We start from the raw sequence: 18,600 nt of genomic DNA, 5'->3' as shown, positions 1-18,600 counted from the left end.
TTAAACTTGTTATCTGGAAAATATGTTTTTATTTCTTCTCTTTAGTGTACAACAGAATAAACAGCAGGGTCTGGGTCTGGAATAACATAAGAGTAAATACTTTATGTGAACTTTATTCCTTCAACTTTTTTATTATATCCCAAGGTGCTCATTTAGCTTCGTTTAATGACCTCCCACATCCCGATGGCTTTACAGATTAAAGATATTACTGATATCCATCTTCTGATATTGGATTCTGGCCACAAATATCCAGCTGGATGTCTCATACCAACCGGATCCAGAAATCCCATCTCTCGCTTTCTTTGTGTGTGCATTTCATTGGCATTGGCAAACATTTCTCAAAGCATCACATCTGTGCTACCTGACACATGCTGTGGATCTCACGGGCGGTAAGCAGACATTGCACAACTGTTTACGCTCATCTGTCATTCATTCTCAAAGAGGTCACGAATGCTGGAGGTAAAACGAGCATTTGGTTTCTTTGATCTGTGAGTAAGGGAGAGAGACAGGCTTATAAAGAGACACCATGTTGTTTTGGTGTAAAGTCAAAACACGACAACACATTTTTTGGCATCATTACGTCTACTGTTCCTGTGTAGCTCAGTGCAAAAGGTCATGGGTTTGAACCCAGGGAACACACATACTGATTAAAATAGTATAGCTTGTAATGCACTATATGCCAAATGCATGGATGTAAATGCATAATTTGTACATACAGTAGATCATTGTACACATGGTTATGTCATGTTGATAAATGCGCAGACACACATCTGGAGAACCTGTTGATTTATTGTGTAAGAGACTCTACCGATCCAATAGCACCACCTGCTGGTCATTCACCTCAAGATCTCTGTCATGCGCAGGACATTTCAGGTGCATCCTAAGCTGGGCCTCTGTCTTCAAAAGATGCAGCCGGTGTACGGTGGCCCCCACTTGTGCTCCCCCCAAAGAAAATGTATGCCATAAAACATTGTAAAATGTATTAAAATATACAATGTAGTGCTGTTGGTTAGTAGCCCTATTTGTCTCGGGTTTAATTACACAGAATTCATGATAAATGTATGTTTTTTAAAATGTCATAAGCTGGGGCCCCCCGGCACAATCTCAGGGCCCCCAGTTTGAGAATCACTGGTCTAGCCTATGGATAGCATGAGATATTTTTTAACTTCATTTTAGAAAATATGATGCATTGATGCAAATTAAAAACAGTTTATTAAATTTACCAACCTTAGAAATATACAAAAGTAAAATGCATACAGTATTATCAATATAATTAATTCACATCAATAAAACATCATTTATAAAAGTAAAACTGCAACAAGGAGCTTTAATTAGCAAAATATACAGTTTTATTTAAAAATACCCAGATGTCACAGGCATTGAATCTTCCCTTACGGAAATAAACCATGTTTTTTGTGGTAAAGGTGTAGTAACCATGTTTTTTGGTGTATTGAATACTATTAGCAAAACCATGGTTTAACTATGATTTTTGAAAACTATGGTTTACAAAGCCATGGTTATTTTGTGGTAACCATATAGTTTTACTACAGTAACTATGGTTAATTTTCGTAGGGTTGGGATATGATGAAGGATCCTTCTGATGTATCCTTTATTTTATGGGAAACGAAGGACTATTTTATATTATCAATATTTTATTGAAATGTATTATTTATTTAATTTTATTATTGATGATTTATTTTTCTTCTGTTTGATTAATTATTATTTATATTTGTTTAATTCCTTACACTTCTTTGTAATTTAATATTTAAACTATGTCTGTTGACGGTGTAATGTGTCTGAAGAAATTGGTGTATTCCATGTGTTTTTTTTTAATTATTTTAAGAGAGATAATTTGTATAGTTATGAACAAAATATTGCAGTTATTTATTGTATTAGGAAAGTACCATATACAAAACAAAATAGGCCCTTTGTAAACCAATTCTGTCACATTTTATGAATGATTTTAACTTATACAGCACCCCTTTGGAAAAAGTAAAAAACAAATAAGGTCTGAAAACATGTCATATTTATAACATGTACTGTAAGTACTCAATTTTTCTGTAAATCTTTTTTCTCTTTCTCTCTTCTTTTCTTCTCTGGAAACATTTGTGATTATTACATCTTGTTTACGTGGCATTAAAATTTGATTTTTTTAATTCAAAGACGTTATTTAATAAAAAAAAGGACGCAGCCTTCGAATTGGGATGCACCCACAGATAACCAAAAATGTAATTTTGAAGATGCCAAAAGATCTCTGCTGCCACCGTGTGGTCGGGACAAAAGCAAACAAATAAAAACAAACTGTACCAGAACAGTAATCCATCAAGAGACAGAACAAATATCAAAATTAAGCAAAATAATTTTCCCATAAAATATTTTAGAAAATAAAAATCCAAAGAAACCAAACCAAATACAATCCCATCATTTTATTATAATTCTTTGATTAATGTTAGTATTGTGCTGTATCTCATTGACATTACAAACATATTTTTATTGTAGCACCAAAGAACATTTTTGTCTTATAAAAAAGCACTGGACGTGATATTTATGGGTAAATAGCTCAATAAAATATCTTTGGGTAATACTCCAATTAATGCAAAACCTCTGATCAATCAATCAATCTTTTCACTTCAAGTATGAATATTATAAACAAACATTCACAAAGCTTCAATGTTAATATACAAACACATACAGGTTTAAATGTCTACATTATTCCCGGCACACAGTGCATTAAATATTCAGTTCATTTCTGATACAGACCTTATAGTTCAGTCATCTATCAACACAATGATAGTCAAAAACATTTGTTATCTGTTAGTTTGTACATTAAACCTAAAACAGGCTTAATATCCTTCAGGTTGTGTCATCTTAACAATCATTAAACATAGCTTTACTTTGGTTGAAAATGGAGGGCATATAAAATCAGAAAGACGTTTGAAAATATTAGATTGGTTAAAATATTAATCCTCAAGCTTGTCATATATACTACATTACACATGCCAACAAACATTCAAAATATAATTCAGATATTTACAAAACAATTGTAAAAGCAACATATAAAACATAAAAACTAAATCCAGCACCGTTTTTCAGAAGTCATTTTAGTAGTAAAATAGGCACCGTTACACTCTTCAGTATTAATACCCCAACACAAAATGATCAATGTCTAATTTAAAAACAGATTCTCAATAAATGCAGGTAAGAAGTATGCACATTTTTCTACAAAATAAATACTGTTAATCATAAATAATAAAGAATCAAACACGAGTATGAGAGGTAGTCAGACAAACATTAATTTGATCGTCTATGATGTTCCCTTCTAATAAAACTGTATTCATCTGTCTGACATTTTAAATAGCAACTAATGAAATATTTTAAGTGAAATGCAGGACGTATTCTGATTTTAAAGCAACATAAACCAAAGTACTGGTCTGAGCTGGTCTCCAGGTGGTTTTAAAGAGATATTGGGCACAATTCTTAATGGTTACAGGACTAACTGAAGACCAGCAATACCAAGTTTAACAAGTAATGCTTCACGTTTTCTTTTTTTATCAGTTTAGTACCTTTAAAGGGGACATTTTGTAATACTTCACAGTACTTTAAGATGTCAAATAAATCTTTGGTGTCCCCAGAGTACGTATGTGAAGTTTTATCTCAAAATATCACATAGATGATTTATTATGGGGTGGTTTCCCGGACAGGGATTAGACTAGTCCTAGACTAAAATAAATGTAAGAGCAGTCCAAACCGAAAACAACTTGCACAGACATATTTTAAAATACATCAGTGCCCTTTGTTTTGCCTAAGTAATGTTTTTATTAAGCCTGTTTGTTAAAACTAGTTATATTTCCTAATTAAACTAAGGCCTAGTCCTGGTTTAAGCTAATCTCTGTCCGAGAAACTGCCCCAAAAGCATGTTAAAATTTACACTTTGTAGGTGTGAGCAAAAATGTGCCGTTCTTGTGTGTGTCCTTTAAAATGCAAATGATCTGATCTCTGCACTAAATGGCAGTGCTGTGGTTGGATAGTGCAGATTAAGGGGCAGTATGATTATAATAAGATCCCCTTCTGACATCACAAGGAGAGCCAAATTTTAATGCCCTATTTTTTCCCATGCTTGCCAAGAATGGATAGAAGCACTGGGGACCCAAATATAGCACTTAAATATGGAAAAGACAGATTTTCATGATATGTGCCCTTTAAAAACAGTGCTAATCCACATTTGATGAATGGTTTAGTAGTTTTAACCGGTGTAAATGGTCTCATGCTATTAAATATGAGCATATATATGTGACCCTATACCACAAAACCATAAGGGTCATTATTTTTTAATAGAGAGCCTTGAGGTGATATATAAATCTCAATTTTGACTTTAAATTGTTCAAAATGCAGCAACCAGATTGCTGACAGGAACAAAAAAGATGGACCTGTTCCTGCTTCATTGCATTGGCTCTGCATTGATTTTAAGATCCTTCTTTTTGTATACAAGGCATTGCAAAAGTCAACCTCGGATTATATCTGTGAACTTATATACAACCTCTAGGCCATTAAGATCAGGGCTTCTCCATCACTTTAGTGTATAGTGTTTTTAAATCCAACCTAAAGACACATTTTTACACCCTTGCATTTGAGTGACGGCGTGTACGGTACTTTTGATGTTTTTATATGTGTATATATGTTTTTTAATCTCCTTCTCTCAAATTTTTTATCCCTGTTGCTTTTTAAGTAACCTTTTATTGTAAAGCACTCTGAATCAACGATGGTTGTGTTTCAGTTGTGCTATATAAATAAATTAACTTGAAAGTTTAATAAATACGCTTTCCATTAATGTATGGTTTGCTAGAATTCGCCTTTAACGTTGTCCAAATGAAATCCTTAGCACACATTACTAATAATAAATAAAGTTTTGATATTATGTACGGTAGAAAATGTACAAAATATCTTTACATCCAGAACATAATGCATGATGGGATAAGCTTAGTTCCATATATGATCTTTCCTTAATATCCTAATGATATTTGCATAAAATTGTATAATTTTGACCGATACAATGTATTGTTGGCTATTGCTACAAATATAGCTGTGTGACTTATGACTGGTGTTGTGGTTCAGGGTCACATATCATCATCATCATCATCATCATCATCATCATCAAACTGCTATAACGGTGTGACAGATAAATATTTCTGACGGAGACAGCAGGACTTTAGTAAAGCTGATCTACTGTACAGTGTTTTCAACCTTAATCTGTGAGTTAAAGCATGCAAATATACACAACACTGAAATATATACAGCTGCCTGCTGTGGTCATAACCTCATCTCTCATCTAAAATCTATTAGCAACCCAAGTTTAATACATAGTGAAGTTCATGTCCATCTGGGACAAACGTCTTCAGTAGTTTTACTTTGTTAATCTCATTTGGTGCTTGAATAGTTTTTACATAAAAAAATGCAATACTTTAAATGTACCATGATAATACCACAGTAATCTCTTTGAAATGTACTACAACTACCCATCAGCATAATGCACTGTATATACCATGATGGTATTATCCAATACCTCAGGTACCATCTGATATTATAACCGTACCATGCTATTACCCCAGTAGTTTTGTATGATTGTTTGGTAAAAATAAAAATGTGATTGTATAACAGGCGAGATTGGATGCTGACTGAACAAGATGAAATCTTTTGCCTCATGCTGTTACCCTGCTGAACCTAAAAACATTACAATCATTTCTCCCACAATTCTTTCCAATAAACGAAATTAATTTTCCAAATGTCCTCGTTCACAGTATTTGTGACTCACATGAAGATCAGTTTCACACCTGCTGCCATGATGGAGAGACGTTTACATCTCTGGAAGAGCTCAACAGATTTATTTGAAGTCTCTCTCACTAAATGTGAACAAGAAGGCCGGTGTGTGGATGAGGGAGACATTTACCACAAAATCCTCCACACCGACCGTAAATTCTGCTGCCATCCTGTCAATTAAGCACAACATGAAATATATTTATAGAGTGGAAGAAAAAGTCGAATCAAATCAGAAATCATTTGTCCTCACCTGTGAACGATGAACTTTAAGTGTCACATAATTCCCCTGAGAAACCCATTTAGTCGAACCTGCAACCTTTAACCCGGTGCCAGCGAGGTTGATACTAAACTGACCCTAAACCAGTAAGAAACGGAAATCATTAATACAATCGTTATTTTTGTTATTATTGTTGCATTTTTATCACATGATGGCAAACATGTTATTTTATTTTACAAAATTTTAATCAAACGGTTTATGGGTCAATGACATGACGTTAATTATTTTGTGTCTGTATGGTTTAATTAAATGTAAAAAATTAAAACAAATTTTAATAATGCAGATTACTTGCATACTTTCTCTTTTTTGAGGATCAAGTCTAAAATTTCTGCATTTATATTATTTTGAAAGAATATTTGGGGGATAATTGCAAAAACGTCAATGTGGTTTAACCGGTCTGTGTCAATTGGTGTAACTAGTATTATAAATATAAATATATTCATAAAAAATGTGGAATAAAATATAATCATCTTGTTTAGTGTAATATAATTTTTTTACATACATTTTTACATAATTTGTGAAAGATTATTTAGATAACAGAGCTGTTCTTAGCATATGTCAGGACAAATATTACAAAAACGCATTAAAATTTACATTTAGAAATAACTAATAAATTTTTTTTTTTTTTATGATTACACTTACATGCCATCAAGGTGGATAACATATTTAATATTTCTCATTTTTTGGTACAATTAGTAGTTACACCATTTGACATTTTCAGGTCCACTCAGTCTTAAAGAGTCATGAAACCCCTGAACCAAAATTTCTGAGATTTTAACAGAGGTATGTGTGTTGAACACCACTGAAGACAATGTTAGCAGCTGTTAGATTTAATAGTAGGGGGGAAATGGTTAAATTTTAGTTTTTATACGCTATTTTCGTCTTCCGGGTTTAAAATCTTCATCCAGTTCACGTCACAGGCTGTGACGGGGCAGAGCACAGATAGTAACTTGATGACTCATCGTTGTCTCATAATTATTAACGAGACTGAGTTTTTTATCCAATGAGAAGACAATCTCTTAATTATTCATGACACTATAATTTGCATAAATTTTACATAAATACACTATGTGCATTGAAATAAACCTCATGCATGCTTTTTACAAAAAATTTTTTTTTTTTAAAGATATCCGGTTGCACATGATTGAATTAAGTTAAAATGATTTTTCTTAAAGTACATTTTTGAAATACATAATTTTATTATGTACACCAGTTCAACTTGATTTAATCAAGTTTTCTTTAGATGAAATGTATTTTTATTAATGTTAATTTAATTTTAAGAAAACCTAAATTAATCATGTGCGACCAATGTCCAGATTTTTTTCAGTGTTTAGTTGAAATAACTTATAAACAAGTTGAAATTGTTTAACTTAATTTGTTAAGTTCAAGTAAAATCAAAACTTGAAGCATTTTTCAATGCAGGAACGTTCATTAAGTATAAAACATTTTTCAAAACTACAATAACACAAAAGTGACAAAAATAATAACCAATAGCAGCTTAATAAACCTTGGAGTCTTACCTGAGGACATTTAGCAGCACTGTAACAATCTCCAGCTGAAGCGAACGGGACGGAGCGACCAAACAGTGTTTCACTAAACCTCACATCAGTCGCTGAAATATAATCAACATGAAATCATCTCTCACGCAGTGATAATGAGAAATAAATGATGTTTATTAGAATGATGTGAACTCACTGATGATTCGCATTGTCAGAAGATCCAGTCGTACCCGCTGAAAGACGGTGTAACCAGCGGCCAAATAATCATTCCTACAGTCACAGTCCTGTCTTCTGCTGCCATTAAATGGACATTCAAATGGCTTCTGAAGTCTGTCAACATAAACACTCGTTTTTTAAACTAGCGCTCAGACTTCTAAGTTAAATGAAGATGTATATGTGTTGAATTGTACCTGTATCCATAGATCTCAGAGTAATTGTCTGTTTGGCCGCTGCGCAGGGTCACGTACTCTTTTGGGTTGCCGGTCTGCATTTCAGCACAGTAGATCTGCAGGATCTTTGATTGGATTTTGAGATAATGCTCTCCATCTTCTCTAATGCCGCCTTTCATCTGAACCTCTCTACAGGTCGTGTACAGTTCACCTGGTTAGGAGACATGAAGAAGTTGTTTGTGTGATTTACTGTTTTCTACTTCAAATCATCCTACATATATTCTGTAAAAATAGCTTAGCTCTTTAGCTCTTTCCATGCAAGAGTTTTTTTTTAAAAGTTGCCAGGTTTAAAATTTTTATGATCTTCACAAAAGTTTAATGCCTTCCAGAAAATGTTCTTCTTTAAATATATAAACATACAACATATGAAATGAAAGAGCAGACCCTCTGCTCTCAAACAAAAAACTTTCATCCCATATTCATTTTTATCACCTCTTAAATATGGGTAGGTTTCTTCAAAAAATACCAAATTTTTAAAGCAAAAAGCTGAAATAATTGCATTTTTATGAAGGAGATTGTTAGAGATCAGATTCAGAACGATCCTCAAAACATACACGGAGTTTGAACTGTTTGCCCTATAGGGAATATTTCCAGGTTTTATAAGTTAGGTATGAGCACCACCTGGTGGATAATAGCAGAAAAATAGATTGCAGGAAAAACTCGTCATTGGGAGGAAAGAGTTTAAATCATCCTACATTCATTCTGTAAAAATATTATCATGATATTTTTATTATTGACTGAGTAAGATCATGACAAAGATTGAAATCAAACTTCAAAGTTCCACATCTCATCATTAGATTACGAGACTTTAACTCTTTCCACACAAGCGCTTTAAAAAAAAACTTTTTATGAAGTTTAATGCCTTCCAGAAAATTTTCTTCTTTAAATATATAGACAAGCAATATATCAAATGAAAGAACAGACCCTCTGCAAAAACAATTTTGAGCAAAAAGCTGAAATAATTGCATTTTTGTGAAAGACTTTTGATAGAGAACATACTCAGACCGATGATCAAAACATACACAGAGTTTGAACTGTTTGGCGTAAGGGACTACTTCCAGGTTTTATAAGTTAGGTAAGAGCGCCACCCGGTGGATAATAGCGGAAATATGGATTGCAAGAAAAACTCGTCATTGGCAGGGAAAGAGTTAAAATCATCCTACATACATTCTGTGAAAATATCATCTTGATATATTTAATATTGACTGAGTAAGATCATGACAAAGATTGAAATCAAACTTTAATGCTCCAAATCTCATCATTAGATTATGAGACTTTAACTCTTTACCTGCCATCATTTAATAAAAAGTTGCCAGGTTTAACATTTTTTATGATTTTCCCTTTCATTGATGAGTTATCTTATCAATTAAGAGAAAACATTTCCCTGCCAATGATGCTTTCCTGACGAGTTTTTACAGTAATCTGTATTGTCCACACTTTCAGTAATACTTGGCTCCCTTAAAAATTTTGTTGAATCAACTCAGATTTACAAGTTATTTTAACTTACTATTATTTATCTTGACTAGAGATGAGTTGTTATAACTACAGAAAGTCAACTTAATTTTATAAGTTGTGACAACTCATCTCTGTTGAGATGACTTGTAAATTTGAGTTGATTTAACAAAAAAATTTAAGGCAGCAAAGTATTTTTTGCAGTGCACTAGATTACCCAATTTATAAAAAACTAAAGCAAAAACTAATATCATTAACATTTTAAACTCTGTGTATGTTTTGATAATTGTTCTGAATCTGATCTCTAACAAAATTCCTTTACAAAAATGCAATTATTTCAGGATTTTACTCAAAATTATGTATTTTTGAAGAAATCTACCCATATTAAAGAGGTTATAAAAAGAGAACAAATTAAGATAGGATGAAAAGTTTTTTTTTTTCGTTTTGTTTGTTTAAAAGCAGAGGGTCTGTTCTTTCATTTGATATATTTGTATGTTTATATATTTAAAGAAGAATATTTTGTGAAACTTTTGTGAAAATGATTTAAAAAGTTGGCGGGGAATGAGTTTTGAGCAAAAACTGAGATAATGTTAGAAATCAGATTCAGAGCGATGATCAAAACATACACAGAGTTTTTACTGTATCTGGATCAGTGGATGTTTTAGTGTTTTATAAGTTGTGTAAGGGCGCCACCTAGCGAATAATAGCGGAAATATGGATTGCAGTAAAAACTCGTCAATGGCAGGGAAGTGTTTTCTCTTAATTGACGAGATAACTCATCAATGGCAGGTACAGAGTTAACCTGGATTTCACAGACAGGGTCAAAGGTTTTGTGCTACTCCAAAAAAAGAAACATGAGAATAAAATGTGCTGTATGTTTAATGTAAATCTCCAGCATCAGTTCAGACTCACAGTCTGTCTGGCGGCAGGTGGCGTGAGACTCGGGTCGTGTGGACGGTGAACACACATTAGATGTGACATCATCAGTGCTTACACACTCCACCTTTCTCTCCATCACTCCAGCTCCACATGTCTGAGAACACTGAAGGACAACAGACCAGAGAAAAATCTATCACTTTAACCTTTAAATATTCCTGCTTATGTTAGCACACTACATACTACACACCTCCCCCCATGGTCCCACTTTCCAGTACACGGGTAACGGGCACTCAGAGAGTTGGCACGGTCTGGTGTCGGGTGGCCGGGGTTCAGGGCATTCAGCCTGAGAATATAACTGTGCATTAAACGGTCCCAGACTGGGGTCAAAGGGCACAACAGTGCAGAGGACCATCCGACGCTGAAGTCCAAAACCACAGGTGACTGAACACTGAAACACACACACGCACATCATTACAAATACAAACACAAATGATCATCATTACACAAGCAAGAAAGGATTGTATGTGTATGTGTACCTGAGTCCAGTCTGTAGTGCTCCACATATGCTGACAGGGGGCGCTGTGACAGATCTGTTGCACCTCAGGTTTGTTCAAAGCATCACACATGCTATCAGAAACGACGTTCGTATCTTTATCCGAACAGAAGACGGCTCTGGATCTCAAACCTTGACCACAGGTCGTGTTACACTACACATAAACATACAAACAAAACGTGTCACCCAATATTTACTTTTATGAAAACTGTTGCTGCCCTACTGCGTACATTTTATCGAGGTTGTAAAATATTAGTAAATATTTTAACTTTTTGAAAAGACTCTAAAAATTACATGAAAATAAAGCTGTGCATGCAAAAAATTTATATGCAGGGTTCCCACAGGTCCTTGAATTCTTCAAAAGTCTGTGAATCTGGGAAAAACAATTCAAGGCCCTGGAAGGTTTTTAAAAATAAACATAGACAGATACAGGTCATTCAAAGTGCTTGAATCTATTTTGTGTAAGAAGTTTTCTGGGAAAAAAAATCAATTTTATTCTCTGTGTAGTGTAGGATGATGGCATTAAAAGTCTGGTGCCCAAACTTTTTCCTATCAAGGGCCAAAAATCAAACCAAACTGAGGGCCGTGAGCCAAAAGTAAATGTTGCTGTGTTATATTAAAATTAAAATGTATAATTTTCTAATATTTAAACAATAAATAAGCAAACATTACTCTGTTTATGCATAACTAATGCAGTTTTATTTTTAAAGGTAACTGTTGTGAGAAAAAAATAATAATTTTTACATATTCTTTTGTCTGTGTGCCACTGCCTCGACCTCTCCATTATTAGCTTATAGTACCTGAGTTTGTTGAGTTTCGTGATGCCTGCTATACACCTTCAAGTATGCATGTACCTACTTTTTTTCAAAATTATTTAATTTCAATTTACAATTACAAACAAAACATTTTATATTTTAGAAAATGTTTAATTTGTATAGATGTCATTGACGCATTTGTTCACATTTCTGTTTCCTTATCTCACGTGGAATGATGGTCCAAATTAACTCAATCCTCGCCAGCCATTTTTTGAAAAGTTGCCCACCAGCATTTTTTGTGATTTTCACAAAATGCCTTCCAGGAAAAAATGTTCTTCTAAAAATATATAAACATACAAATATATCAAATGAAAGAACAGACCCTCTGCTTTCAAACAAACAAACAAACAAACAAAACAGAAAAAAAACGTTTCATCCTATCTATATTTTTTCTCTGCTTATAAACTCTTAAATATGGGTATTTTTCTTTAAAAGTAAAAAATTTTTAGCAAAAAGCTGAAATAATCGCATTTTGTGAAGGAATTTTGTTAGAGATCAGATTCAGAACGATTATCAAAACATACACAGAGTTTAAAATAAGTAAATAATGTTTTGGCTTCAGTTTTTTATTTCATAATTGGGTAAGTGCGATAATCTCTAGTGGATAATCACGGTATTGCAGATTAACATAAAAATTCTTCAGAAACACATTTTTTATTCAAATGATTGCACTTGAAAGGTCCTTGATTTTGAAGTTGACCAAGGTGTGGGAACCCTGAATATTGTGTTTCAGTGATTTCTGCAATGTCTACATACGGCCATTAGAGGGCAGAGTTTGACATCAGAGTCATCACACATAAACAAGAACCAGATTTGACTGTGTTTCTTATACATGCTTAAATGTTTGGAGAGATAAAGTACAAAAGAGAAACAAATCTTAAAGACCGTCTTTCTGATGAAAACATCAAACCAATAAAGCAGAAAGCATGAACTGAAAAGATTTCAAACAAGAGAACAATGTGCCAAGAGACGCTTGTACTAAATCTGTTTTTTTCAGGGATAAAAGAGAGAGACAGTAAGAGAGAGATGAGAGTTAAACTGTTGTGTGATGTCACTAGAGATGATGAGGATGATGATGATGATATCACTGAAACCCCTCTGCATCTCCACAGTACACACACACACACACACACACACACACACACAGACGCAGATTCATCTCCGTTAAAACTAAAAAACACATCCGGTTCAAAAGAAAAATATTTTTTCAAGACGATAAAACACATTTTCATCTTCAAGAGCTTCTGTAAATCCTCCCTCTTTTTCTCTATAATAACTCTTTCTCTCTCTCTCTCTCTGAAAGCTCTCATTCATCCGCACCCTGACGGCTCATTCATTAAACATGTACAGTAGATCCGTCTGCTCCTTACTGCAGCAATAAAAGCAAAGTGTGAAGTTCAGTTTCTCACGGTGGATTCATGCCGACTCACTTAATGAACTTTAAAGGTTTGTGCTAATGAAAATACAAAGTGAAGATTTAATGCAAACCTTTAGAAGGAATTTCCACACAAAGACCTCCCAAAATCTACACGAGGAGCTTAAGGTTCCCACAGCTGCTGACTGGTGAGTCAGGCAGACAGACAGAGAAACGAACGGCTTTACTTACTCTCTGCCACTCGTGTGTCGTCCATCTGTACGTCTGACACTCCGTGTGCAAGCAGGACTGGATCTGATCAGGACGAACACGCGTGTCACACAGATCATCGCTGACTCGACCTCTGACCTTTACTCTGCAGAACACCTCACGGGTCTGAACGCCAACACCACAACTGGCAGAACACTGAAACACACACACACACGACACTTCATGACCAATCGGACTACTAAACACCATAGACGATAACAGTCTGATAGGTTGAGCTGAATTTAATCTGTAAGCCCTGCAATAAGCCCTGAGATACAGTGCATGTCAGTAATTTTACCACGGTAAATGCTGTTCTTAAGTCTCTAACATATTCTACACACGTGACTAAAAACAGTTTGGTTGTCACACACAGTGATGTTAAGATATAAAACATGTCTGAATTGATGTCGTATGAAGGTATGTGCACTGCAAAAAAATATTTAAGATAAAAAATTCTTAGTATTTTTGTCTTGTTTTCAGTAAAAATATCTAAGAATTCTTAAATTAAGATGCTTTTTCTTGATGAGCAAAATGACCCAAGAAAGTAAGTCTAGTTTTTAGACAAAAAATATAAATTTTTAGTGATTTTGTGCATAAAACAAGCAAAAAATCTTGAAAATTTTTCTTAAACACAGAAGATTCTATTCAAGAATTGATTTGCTTACCCCATTGGCAGATTTTTTTGCTTGTTTCATGCACAAAATCACTTAAATTTTATATTTTTGGTCTAAAAACTAGACTTATTTTCTTGGGTCTTTTGCTTATCAAGAAAAAGCATCTTCATTTAAGAATTTTTTGACATTTTTACTGAAAACATGAAAATACTAAGAATTTTTTTTCTTGAAAATCATTTTTTGCAGTGTATTCTGATCATGGATTAATCTGGTGATTTGATTGATAAAAGCAATGCTTGATTTTCGTTTTTTTTTTTTTTGCTGCCCAATTATCTCAAACAATCGAAAGAAATTTTGTATAAACATAAAATCAATTTTAGGATTATTCACAGTATACTTTAAAACAAGTGGAAATAATATTTCACTGTTTAAAAGCAATGACATAATCTTAAATTAAATTCTTATAGCACTTTTGGATTGTTTTAAAGCAGCTTCCCATGAAAGACAAAGAAAAAACACCACAGAAAACAGGAAAATTATTAGGAAAATATTAGGGCTGCTTAACGATTAATCGCAACTAATCCTATGCAGAATAAAAGTTTACATCTTATATGTGTGTGTGTATAATAATGATGTAAAAATAAATATACACACATGCATGTATAATTTTAAGAAATATTTACATGTAAATAATATATAAAAATAAAAAATGTATATGCACATTATAATATTATATTATTTATATACAAAACTTTTATTAGTTGTGATTAATCGTTATGCAGCCCTATTAAATATATTGTATATATAGAATAGAATGTATGGTATTATTGCAGATTTTATTGACCTCATAAATGATTAAGTATAGACTTTTTCGTTGACTATCTGACATTAAGTCAGTTAATATGATAAATGACACTTATGCTACGTACACACCAAACGCATAGCATCGCGTTACTCGCTCAAGATTACTCGCAGGATTTAACTTCGTGATTTTTCGATGGAATTTAATATTTTCAACTTGCGCGAAGGCTCGTTTGAGGTGAATAGCGCGTTTTCGCGGCAATCGCACTGCCCAATTTGCAATGCTCCTCCCACGCGCGAGGTCGCATCTGATCGCATCTTTGCATTGATTTGTATGTAATCTACTCACGCAAATCGCTAAACTCGTGTTTGGTGTGTATGCCCCATTATGCTACGTACACACCAAACGTGCAGCATCCCATTACTTGCTCTAGATTACTCGCAGGATTTAACTTCGTGCTTGCAAATTTTTAGCTCGAGTTGAATATTTTCAACTTGCGCAAAGGCGCGTTTTAGGCAAATAGCACATGTTTTTGCGGCAATCGCGCTTCCCAATTCGCATCATTCGCAACGCCCCTGCGAGAGGACGCATCTGATCGCGTCTTTGCATTGACTTTGTATGTAATCTACTCGCGCAAATCGTTGAACTCGCGTTTGGTGTGTATGCCTCATTATGCTACGTACACACCAAACGCGGGGCAACGCGTTGCTCACTTTAGATTACTCGCGGGATTCAACTTCGTGTCATGCAAATTTTTTTTTATGTAATCTACTTGCACAAATTGTTGAATTTGCACATGGTATAAACCCACAGTTAGGGTTTTGACATTACATACAGACAAACAGCAGTGCAAAAAGCACCACCATTCTCTGCCCAAATTTTTTATAAAAGTGTCCGATCTGAATAAAAACATTCACAACATCAACAGGAAATGACATCACATACCGCTGTCCACTGATTGGTCCTCCAGCTGGGACAGGGTCCTGCTCTACAGATCTTCTGTGTTCTGGGTCGGTCCAGATGGACACAGCGCTCATCTTCAATCTGGGTTCGGTTCTGGTCAACACATACGATCTGTCTTTCTTTCAATCCTTTCCCACAGGACACAGAGCACTACAGACACAAGACAGATGTCACAATTATCATACCAGTGACAGGAAGATCAAACAGAGACACAGATATGAGGAAAAATTACATACAAGTTTACTTCATCGTATTATTTATGGTTTTATTTATCATCTCCTCCAGGAGAAGCAAACGCCACGACAACATTTGTGGCTCTGCTTTAAACTCAAACCATTCACAATCATCTGGAATCAATGAACACGCTATGTTGAGAAACTTTAACATCGTATCAAATGAAGATCCTCAGCCTGAACCTTCATGAGATGAGACACGCTCATTAATGATTAGATCTGATCCATCTGTGGATGTGGGCCACAAAACCAAACGTTCAAAGGCATGAATGGAGCTCTAGTGTATTTTCCAGCCCAGATAATAAACATAATATTGCTTTTGTTCATTAATTACCATCCTGAGATGTTACGTAACCACACAACCCGTATAGCTCACGCGTCTATTGTTGTGAGTTTGATGTATGGATGAGATTTTGCTTACAGATATTCACCAAAGATGTTCTTCAAAGGCTAGAGAACTGACAACAAAATGTGTGGTTTGTGTTTTACTCAACAATAGGTATAATGCTACATACACACCAAACACGGGGCATCGTGTTACTCGCTATAGATTACTCGCAGGATTTAACTTTGTGTCATGCGAATTTTTTGCTGGAGTTGAATATTTTTTACTTGGATAAAGACGCGTTTGAGGCGAATAGCGTCTGTTTTCAAAGCGAATAGCGCGTTTTTTTTAAGGCGAATAGCACGCGTTTTTGAGGTGAATAGAGCGTTTTTTTTCTGCAAACGCGCAACCCATATCGCCCCATGCGAGAAGGGTCTGATTGCGTCTTTGCATTGACTTTGTATGTAATCTACTCGTGTAAATCGTTGAACTCGCATCTGGTGTGAACCCACAGTAAGAAAGAAATGAGGAATTATAATTAGCAAGAAAAAAAGAGTCTATTTTAAGATCAATACATTTTTTTTGCATTGTATTCATGTAGCTCAACTGGTAGAAAACATTGCGTTAGCAGCGCAAGAGGTCATGGGTTGGATTACCATAGATCACACATAGCTGTAACTGTTGCAAAATTCCAAGAATTGTCAAGGCTGGAAACTTTCCATGGGAATTATAGGTAATATATGGGAATTAATGGGAATAAACCGGAAATTGAAAAAATATAATAGGGAACTTAAATGTAGTTAAAAAACATCTTGCAGCATAATTTTGTTTAAAACAACAAGATTCAATGCAATTTAAGTTGAATTTCTACCCTGCACATTCCTCCTCATTCCTTGAATCCTGCACATAAAATAATGTCAAAATGTCCATATTTGCATGTATTCACGTAAATTACATACATCTGCTTAAACTTCCTTGTGCTGTGCGTTCATATTAAAATGATGTTTTTAATTAAATAAAATCCTATCTTAATGAGCGTAAGGATTCTTCAAAATTTGTATGTACTTGCATGCATGTCTGCTTATGACCAAACAAAATGTTTATTCATGTTTGTATATGATTTCCAAATAATTTCCATAAATTCCAGTAAATAATTTCCTTAATGGAAATTTATGAGAATTTAAGTTTCCAATTTGGAATTTTACAAAATTCCCCAGATTAAGTTACCATGAAAAGTTTCCAGAAATTTATCGAAAACTCTCTGCCCCTTTACAACCGTAGCTGTAACTACTGGATATATTATGTATTTTTGGACCAATGGAATAGGGCTGGGTATCGATTCAGATGTTCCAGATCGATTCGATTTCGATTCACAAGCTATCAAATCGATTCGATTTTGCTTCTCAATTCAATTCCAATTCTCGGGCTGATTTTTATACTCAATTTTCGATTTAAGTCAATGAATATAGATTATATATAATATAATATTATATTATATCAGAATAAAGACTGACTGACTGACTGACTGACTGACTGACTGACTGAATGAATGAATGAATGAATGACAGGCTCGCCTCTCGCTCCTTGGTAACATCGTGCAAGGAAAAAAAGAAGGTGAAGACTAGTAATTAGATTAACGTTAATCTTACTTTCAATGTCTGCGGAAATAAATATGGGAAAAAAATCGATTTGTGGGCTTTAAGAATCGATTTTGAATCGACCAAAAAAAAAAAAACGATTAATTGAAAAATCAATTTTTTGCCCAGCCCTACAATGGAACAATAAAAAAGGCATTTCAAGAAAAATACTTTTTCTTTAATAATTTGAATGTGGAAATGTTTAATTTGTTATAAAATATTTTAAAAGACAAATAATCCTAATCTACAGATGCATTACACACACAACTCATGAAAACCCACAGATATTCATCTTTCCTGATCTGAGTTCAGTAAAAATCTCTCAGGAGACCTCTGAACATCATGCAGAATAAAAGCAATAGGTTACACACACACACACACAATGAGCAGTCATAAACACAGTAATTACAGAGGTATTTTAAACACAGGGCTGAAGTCTGCCAGAGACGCACATCAAAGAGACACAGATAACTCACCCACTATCAGCATGCTGGTACACACACACACACACACACACACACACACACACACACACACACACACACACACACACACACAGGGTCGTACAGGATGAGGAAATGCATTTGGATAAACCACTCCTCAAACCTCGAGAGCAGAAGAGGAGGAGAAACACAGAGAGAATTCATCTTAAACTCTCACGTCT

General features: G+C 34.3%; 1 protein-coding gene across 1 annotated transcript in view; it reads right to left on the bottom strand.

The window, feature by feature from the left end:
* Window positions 1-2,420: 2,420 nt before the first annotated feature.
* Window positions 2,421-18,600, bottom strand: part of LOC135768181 (A disintegrin and metalloproteinase with thrombospondin motifs 20) — a 99,064-nt gene continuing 82,884 nt past the window's right edge. Inside the window, exons 29-38 of the mRNA XM_065277357.2 lie at window positions 15,724-15,891; window positions 13,345-13,518; window positions 10,907-11,077; window positions 10,618-10,818; window positions 10,404-10,533; window positions 8,001-8,190; window positions 7,787-7,920; window positions 7,612-7,703; window positions 6,065-6,169; window positions 2,421-5,984 (exon numbers count right to left, since the gene is read on the bottom strand). Of these exons, the coding sequence (XP_065133429.1) occupies window positions 5,898-5,984; window positions 6,065-6,169; window positions 7,612-7,703; window positions 7,787-7,920; window positions 8,001-8,190; window positions 10,404-10,533; window positions 10,618-10,818; window positions 10,907-11,077; window positions 13,345-13,518; window positions 15,724-15,891 (1,452 nt within the window). The 3' untranslated portion in view covers window positions 2,421-5,897. The remainder of the gene's footprint in view (window positions 5,985-6,064; window positions 6,170-7,611; window positions 7,704-7,786; window positions 7,921-8,000; window positions 8,191-10,403; window positions 10,534-10,617; window positions 10,819-10,906; window positions 11,078-13,344; window positions 13,519-15,723; window positions 15,892-18,600) is intronic.

Source organism: Paramisgurnus dabryanus, chromosome 23, assembly GCF_030506205.2.
Source record: "Paramisgurnus dabryanus chromosome 23, PD_genome_1.1, whole genome shotgun sequence".
Taxonomy (NCBI): domain Eukaryota; kingdom Metazoa; phylum Chordata; class Actinopteri; order Cypriniformes; family Cobitidae; genus Paramisgurnus; species Paramisgurnus dabryanus.
This window is presented reverse-complemented; position numbering and strand designations above follow the sequence as displayed.